At 40.4% G+C, this 8,553-nt stretch overlaps 1 protein-coding gene across 2 annotated transcripts; it reads left to right on the top strand.

Moving 5' to 3' along the window:
• The first annotated feature begins 471 nt into the window (after positions 1-471).
• Positions 472-8,267, top strand: LOC149297690 (mannose-6-phosphate isomerase-like). Of its 2 annotated transcripts, XM_089488294.1 has the most exons (8): positions 472-487; positions 2,653-2,780; positions 3,038-3,238; positions 3,492-3,633; positions 3,725-3,913; positions 4,124-4,297; positions 5,112-5,320; positions 8,055-8,267. In XM_089488294.1, exons 1-8 carry the CDS (start codon positions 472-474, stop codon positions 8,265-8,267), a joined length of 1,272 nt encoding a protein of 423 aa, XP_089344420.1. The 2 variants fall into 2 exon arrangements, with proteins under 2 accessions (XP_089344420.1, XP_089344421.1); XM_089488295.1 differs by lacking the exon at positions 3,725-3,913.
• The last annotated feature ends 286 nt before the right edge of the window (positions 8,268-8,553 follow it).

The following is an 8,553-nucleotide window of genomic DNA, read 5'->3' as shown; positions in this document are numbered from 1 at the left end:
CCAATCACCTCTCTAAAGACCCAACAGAAGGCGTGGCGAGCACTGCTGGCAGGTAAAAGCTTGCTGCAGGTGAGGCGCTATGACGCAATAAACCAAAGTTTCGTATTCCTGCGTTATAAAGGTGGCAGTAACGTAACGTGACGTTGCTTGTATATGAAATATCACAATGGTATATACACAGACACACCAATGTATATTTGATACCGACGTATACACATGTGAAGTCTCAGCGTTATGTGTCCACATAACCGCAAACTACCCTTGCTGACGGGTGACACAGAATAAATGTAGTCATCCCAGTCAGGGAAGCCAGAAAAACGAACATTAGAAACGCCTGTGTAGGTGTGCGTACAACCCTGAGCTGATTGACAGTTGAGCCTAGCAAAGCTTTTATTTTCTGCACTACAACTCCCGTGATGCACTGCGCTGTCAGACTATTATAGTCGACAGAAACAGCGGAAGGTGGACGAAATGGCCGAGCCCCGAGGTTAGTAGGACAAGGGATGTGTAATAGAGAACTAGAAAGACTGTCCTGGCTACGCACTGGAGAAAATGCCGCGGGGAATGGGGGCGGCGGTTGCATGCAGTTGGTGTCGAAATAACGTAGACCGGCTTTTTTTCTTCTTCTTCACCATGTAAGGCTTTCTAGTGACGTCACTGTTGGTGTGCGTGCCTGGGACGTGTAGTCAAACAGCGTGGGCAGAATAACCTTTCCTAAAATAAAATGATATATATTATTTATAGATCTTTAATAGATTACAGTAGAATACACGCAGCCATTTGTCTATATTCTCCGAATGTGAGGTTTATTCCCAGGACACCTAGCTGTCTCAGAAACTGCAAAGTGACGAAAGTCCTGGGTGTCACAAAACCCCATAAATATATTCTAAAAGCACTTTTTATACATCTGATGCGTCTCCTTCATTTAATAATCATCATCCTTAAAAGTAATGATTTGCTGTGGATATGGGTGGGTTTTTCCCCTGATGGTTATGTACCCTACTTCCAATTTTCCTTTTCACTTTTTTTGTATACATTACACTGCATTTATATAGCGCCAGCAGATTCCGTAGCGTTGTTACAACTGAAACAGTAAAATCAATTAATAATACATTTATAACGCGGAATTCATGTTAGAAACCCCAAAAACCGACCTAATCTGTAATGGCTGTTCCTGGGCATCTGTGAACTGAGAATAGAAAGTCAGGGCTGGATCAGTCTAATTTAAAGCTCATATTTTATTAATCCTCTTAAAATAAAATAGATCTCTAAAATAAATGGGAAAGGCCAAAACAGAAATACGCGTCCCTAAATAGAATGAATAAACACCGGAGTTCCTAAAGCAAGTGTGTACAGTCCCCGAACTGTAGATACTGTAACCGGAGCCCATGGCGTGAAACTACCTTAGTATGGCCAGACGACTACAGAAAAATAAGAAGGACACTAGAAAGCTAGCGCCCTGCAGCTCCATAACCAGCCTACAAGGTGGAAGAAGGAGACAGGAATGTATGCAGTGCAACATCTGAGCTCAAAACAATGGCTGCTGTCTAGTACAAATTAACATCACTAGTATTTATCTGATGGCTTTCTCCAAACACACTCTCGGAATTAACGGAATCGGCAGCTGAGGTGACCCTGGCGGGATTTGGACCTGTAGCGGTGAGGTCTGAAGAGCCTCTGCGATCGGAGTATTTACCAACCGAGCTAAATCTAAATTAACAAACCCAACTCAATACACTGGTCGTTTTTCACAGCCACATTTGATTGCCTCTGATGTCATTACTATTCTGGTTATTCTGCGCAGAACACATCTGATCCCATCACAATAGGGTTTTTTTGACAGATATACTGGGGCGGTGAGGGCAGCTGTCCTCTGCTGTGTACTTTCTTGTTGATATGCATCTCTAGTAGGGTTTCCATGTTATGGAGGCCAAACAAACCCAATTTTGCTACCTTTGCGTATCTTCTCGTCCACAGAGATACTGGTCACATTTAACAACCATATTGTAAATCCTTATATGTTAACACATTCTACCTTTTGCTAACCCTTTTTACAAGAAGAAAAATATAAGGTAGAAAACACGTATATAATGCTAAAGGAAACCATAAGATAGAAATTAGAATGTAATCCCCATGTAAAGGTCTGTAACATCATCATACAGAGATAACACCTCAAAGACCATAGTTCTAGTTCATTTTGTCTTGACCATGCGTTATGATGTTCAAGCGTGTAGGATAAGATCTCTAAATAAATCAAAAAAGATCGCGCTCAGTCTGCTGAAAAAGACAGGTGACGTATAGGAGCGGCTAGTCCTATGAGATAAGAGAGAGTTGGTTATGTCTGTAGTTGGGCTATTCCCAAGAGTAGAAAAATTAGTCTAGTCGAGAGGAAAAGTTTTTCGTGGTTGCTTGGGTCTGCGGGTCTCCTAATAGGCCATCCCACTAGAACTGAATTCTAGACTGGAACATCTTAATGTGTCAGCTTCCCATAAGATTTAAGAAATACATCATTTAATGACATTAGATTTATTTCCTGGAAATAGCAGGGAGAAATTTTGGGGTGTCTCCGCTGTAACTGACTTTCTATAATCGTTATATAATGTCACAATGCCGTGTGTTGTAGATTGATGTTTCTTCCCTTGTGCTGCGCAGTGTTCCCTTTATCCTGTGTCGTTCAGGACTATGCTTGGGGGAAACTTGGTCAAGACAGCGAGGTGGCGCATTTGTGGTTGAAAGGTGGCCCTAACCGTGAGATAAAGCCTGATAAGCCTTATGCAGAGGTAATCAATCCACCCGTACCTCACAATATTTTATGTTCTTGCTTTTGTTTGTTTCTAACCAATGGGATTTTTTTTTATATCTCTCTCTATTCATTTTCTCTTTCTCATATTATCTTTCTCTTTCCTCTATTCATTTCAATTCGATGACCTCATCTCTGAATCTAACAGTTTTTTATTTTTGTTAATGGTCATTCAGTATCTCTTTCAGTCACCTTATCTTTCCATCTCCTTCATCTAATTCTACTTCCCTCATTCAGCTGTGGATGGGATCTCACCCCAAAGGAGATGCTCTCATCATAGACAACCGCATTAAGGAGAAGACCTTGGGTCAGTGGATAGCGGCTCACCCTGAGTGCCTGGGGTCAAAGGTCAGAGAGACATTCCAGGATCAGCTGCCATTTCTCTTTAAAGTGCTATCAGTAAGGCTGGCACTGTCCATCCAGGCACATCCAGACAAGGTGAGACATCTGAAATAAGAGGTCAAAAGCAAAACGATGAACACGAGGAGCAGGATACAATAGTGGAATGTTGGTATGGGACAATGCAATTTAGGAACTGATAGGAGAGAAGCAGAGGAAAATGAGGCTGTGTTTGAAAAAGATGTAATTTAAAAAGCATGGACATGCGAATAGGGATTGTTTTACATTATTTTCATTCATTTTCCTCTCCGTTGCACCTGGAATTCTTCTTCTCACAGCCTTATTTCCTCAGGTGCTAGCCAAGAAGCTCCACAGTCAGTTCCCACAGCATTACCCCGATGACAACCACAAGCCAGAGATGGCTATTGCACTTACCCCCTTTCGTGGCATGTGTGGCTTTCGGCCTGTCTCGGAGATTGTAGGTTTTTTGCGCGGTAAGTTGGGTGCCTTGCAGTAAACCTCACATGTGTGGAAGTAGTAATATCATTTTATATGGCATTAAATGCATCGTTGATTACCTAACAGATGTACCAGAATTCCACGCTCTGATTGGCCAGGAGTCTGCCAAGAATTTAGAGTCTGTTGCATCAGGTTCCTGTGATGGAGAGCAAGTGCGAAGTGCCCTGAAGAGCTGCTTCACATGCATGATGCAGAGCAGCAAGAAGGAGTGCGCGGAGCAGCTTAACCTGCTAGTGCAGCGTGTGTCCCAGCAAGGTGCAGCATACTATAGTGATGTATCTTCCATTCTAAAAGCCTACGCAACATCCCGTATTCATTCACTGAACTGTAGACGAATGCCATATTTAGTAGAACATAAGGCTTTCTGTGGGCAGGACGTATTTCATTACACTGGAAAGCCAGTGTCTAAGGCTTCTTAGTGAATGAATACGGCAAAGGCCTGACCTTGCACTATCTTTCTCTCAGCCAAGAATGGAGGCGATGTCTCTAATTCCATTGGAGATCTGCTTCTCACACTGCATTCTCAGTTTCCCGGGGATATTGGATGTTTCGCCATTTATTTCCTCAATGTCGTTACTCTTCAACCCGGAGAAGCAATGTACCTGGGAGCTAATGAACCCCATGCCTATCTGGAGGGAGGTAAGTACGTTTGGAGAGTCGTTGTTAACAAGGTCCCAACGATCAGGAACACTATGTATAATCATATTTACATAATTTACTAAATGCTGAGTGATTTGCTTTTTCATATGTCATTTTGTAATTTTTCTGGCTTTTCTATTTCATTTAAAAAATCAGAAAAATATGCTAATTGGCAATTCTACATAATTTTTTTTAATTAAAAAAATTAATAAATACGTCGCCTTTTAATTTGTGTGATATTTATCTGTTACACATTTGAACGGTGGTGCATAACATATAAGTATTTTTAAGAATATTGCCGATTTAACAAGATTACGTAAGGAAATATATTTTCCCAGTGACAAATTACAACTTTTACCTGTATTTAAAAAATGTATTTTAAATGTGACACTTCCCTATAATATGCATATGATCGCTGGAGCGGTCCTTAAAGATCTAGGCAGGGACCCTAAAAGCCACGTGCACCATAGCAATCTAGGTCTAAAGTTTAGGGAGTTTTTTTTTTTTTTTTGTTTTGTTTTTGCTAAGGGATAAATTGACCCAAGGTGAACCCCAAGAGCTCTCATCAAACACCCCTTGAGGACAGATGACCAGATTTTCTAGATTAAGCTTTGTTAACCATTTATATCCTATAATACACATCCACAGCTAGACTCCAGCTACTGCACCCGATACTCTGTGTTACAATCTGTGTTGTGTTTTTATTTTTTTACTTTCTCTTGAATTATGTTTTTAGTTAAGTTCTACAGATGTTTTCATAACATGGATATTTATGTCTAACACATACACTCTCTCTCTCTCTCTCATTATTTAGACTGCGTAGAGTGCATGGCTTGTTCCGATAACACCGTACGCGCTGGTCTCACTCCCAAGTTTATAGATGTTCAGACTCTCTGCGAGATGCTGACATACAATGCGGCTCCTGCCAGCTCCAAGCTCTTCCGTCCAGCACCCGTCAGTGGAGACCCCTATGCCATGCTGTATAATCCCCCCGTGCCAGACTTCACTGTCATCAAAATAGAGGTGAGGTTCAGAAACAAAGCACATACTTGAATTTATTGTGTAGAAAAGGGGATTATTCAGCCGAGCTGGATTTGGCAAGATAGCTGTGATTTTTGAGTCTCTGAATTCACTATGCAGTATAAAGGAACGTGTCTGACAAATGCCTGTCCAGACATGACCCAGCTGGTCCTGCAAAATGCATAGTTCAATCATCAAGGTCACTTTTAAGAAATCTTACTGATTTCATTTGCTTTATACAGGGCTTTCCAAGCTATTCTTTCAGCTGAAGCTCACCAGGTTTGGCCCTTCCTAATGTAAAGCAAACTCAGTGAAATGAAACTGCAGCTTTCCTGGGATCTCCCTCTTTAGTTGCTAACGTCTGTGGGTACAACACATTGCTGATAAAACAGCGATTGGATTCTCCTGTTAAACATAACAAATCGTATACCACTTGGGAAACTTTCTATTTTAAAAACTTCCATGAGCATTCCTCCTGTATTCTTGAGTCATTCCTTTCTTTTGGTGGAAGCCGATTGGCACCTTACTGATTTTATAACTATTACCATCTCTGTTTCATTGAGATAAATTAGAACATCATTTTAAAACCAAATGTCTTAAACAAAAAAAATTAAAAGTGTGATATTGATTGCACTCATGTACATACTGACTTTTAAATTCTCCTGAGGAAGCCGACATTGAAGTCGGCGAAACGCGTTGAGAAACTTTCTAATTTCGATTATCGATCTTTGGACTTTATATAAGGACTTACTGATCACCATCTCTGCTACTGTGGAGGACATCCTCACACTGCTTTTACGCATAACTTACCCGTTATGCCCATCCGTTTGTAAGTTTTTTACCTTTATTTATTTAAAAAAAAATAAAATCAACTTTTATTGCAACTCCAAGACAGAAAAGAGTCCGGATTTTTGATGAGCGATCATTTTCAAATATACTTGTGAGTGCAATCAATATCACACTTAAAATTTTTTTTGTTTGAGACATATTACACTATATTTGTTTACATTTTTTTTCCCACATACTGTTTCTAACAACACTTGTGAGGAGTGTTGATTTCGGGAGCAGCAAGATCTGTAGGGTAATTATATATAATTTTTACTATTTTTACGATTCACCCATTTGTGGAGGTGTTCCTATTTCTTTCTATAAAACCAAATGTCTCCTAAAAAGTATTCTGATCAAAAACCACAAAGTACAAGCCACATGTAGTTTCAAGCAAATGAATTGATTTTCTGTATATGATAGCCCTGATCTTATATTTGTATACCACTTGCATTCTGAACACTAAAACACTACATGTTGCTCTGCCAAGTGCACAATGACAGCTAGATCACCAAAGGGAGAGCTGGCAGGAGAGATGCACTTTTATCTCACTGACTTCATATTACATTGCGAAAGGACATCCCCAGTGACACTCCGCTCCGAAAACAGCCAGGGATATATTCAAATCAGTAAGATTTCTTAAAGGTCACCTCCCTGATTGCACTATGCGTTATGCAGGGCCAGCTCAGCCACTCTTGCAGACACATTTCTCAGAGATGACCCTTCATAATACATTTCAGAGAGGGGAGACAACGCTTTAGTGAACGACTACTGTTTCCATCATGATGACATCTTGGCGGTTACATTTTAAACCACGTGGGGCTGTAGATGCAACTAAAAAAACAAACCTTGTGACAGACATGGTCTGGCATCATTATTTAGGAAAAATTTGTGAAGACTTTTCTAAAGCTGTAAATGTGTCAAAACGACATTTCTTGAGAAACAAGGATAAAGGGACGCTCCAGCTATTATATGCACTTGAATACGTATGATAGCTGAGAGGTCCCTTTCATTTTTCTCTATACTTCCAGTCTAAGTACTCTTAATATGCTTTTAGTTTAGCTGGCATATACATCTGTCTCTTTTTGTACGTACATATTGTTCCAGTGATTATATTGTAATTGGGTTTAATGAGTGGCCCACGGGAGCAGACGGGTACTATTTTGTGCATTGCTGACTGTGAATGACAAAAATGAAAAATTCTCTGTTTAGGATGATGTCACAGCACTCAGATTACCTAATGCTTTTGTGTATTGTGATGCATTGCAATGACTCTTCTACAGAAGCAGCACGGGCTAAAGTGGTTGTTGCAGAGATGTTTCTGCAGTGTTTGAGTTCGGTTTCCTGATGCTGGCGGCTTCCTCCAGTGTTGCAGCCGGAAGCCGAGTTTCCTGTTCAATAAACCACTATTGAAATAAACCGCCACTTACAGAGGTTTAGTCCAATAACAAAAAACTGCATTATTTAATCCAAAAATAAGAAAAATAAATGGGCAAGCAGGCATTAAAGTGTCATGCCTGTCAAGTAGCCTGATAGACCTCCTATATCATACATTTTACAGCTATCTTCCAAACTGTGAGCTTAGAGGACAGGTGAAGCATTTAACTTCACGTTATGAAGGGCCAACCTTATTAAGCTTCTCCTGCAGAAAAGACTGAGCTATTATCATCCTGTCTTATATACTATTGTTTGATGTGGTATTATGCAGTGGTCATTAAAAATGTATTAATATGGTGTAATCACACTTTTTTTTCCTTCTTTGAAGCCGTTAAGGATTTGCAATGAACCTTTCTAGAATTTGCATTCATATAGCCTTAACACAAGAAGTGTCGCTACATACCTTATTTTCATGTTCTAGAATGTTAAACTTCATGTAGCCATCAGTTAATGGTTCCAAACTGTCTTCCTGCAGGTACCACCTTCCGTGTCCCAGTACCAAGTGGTGGCTTTAGACTCTGCTAGCATTTTGCTGATCGTCCACGGTCGAGCCACAATCCATGGATCACAGGAAGGCCTGAGCCTTCACCCAGGCTCGGTTCTCTTTATATCTGCCAACGAGACTTTAACCCTTAATGTAGGTGGTAAAGAGAACCTTCTTATGTTTAGGGCATGTTGTTTACTATAATATGGCACATTTTATAGCGATATTGGTTTTATTTCTTAATAATTCTAGACATGCTGCGCCATGAAGCGCAGTTGAACTCGGTGTTCCTAGGGACGGGGGCTGTATTGAAGCACGCAGATTTTATCGGGCTTTCTCAGGTGTCGGGTTGTTAGCTATTCTGTAAGCTGTTCCCTTGCTGTAGGTGACCATTGACATCCAGACATGGATGCTTTTTTAGGGGCAGTTGATCTGGTAGAAGATTACTTCTGTAATACCAAAAATGGGTTTTAAAAGGGATAGTTCACCT

The sequence above is a fragment of the Sceloporus occidentalis genome, unplaced genomic scaffold (assembly GCF_023333645.1).
Source record: "Sceloporus occidentalis isolate IW3139 unplaced genomic scaffold, rSceOcc1.0.p SCAF_37, whole genome shotgun sequence".
NCBI classification, from domain to species: Eukaryota; Metazoa; Chordata; class Lepidosauria; order Squamata; family Phrynosomatidae; genus Sceloporus; species Sceloporus occidentalis.
Note: the sequence above shows the minus strand (reverse complement) of the source record. Positions and strands in the feature narration are given on the sequence as shown.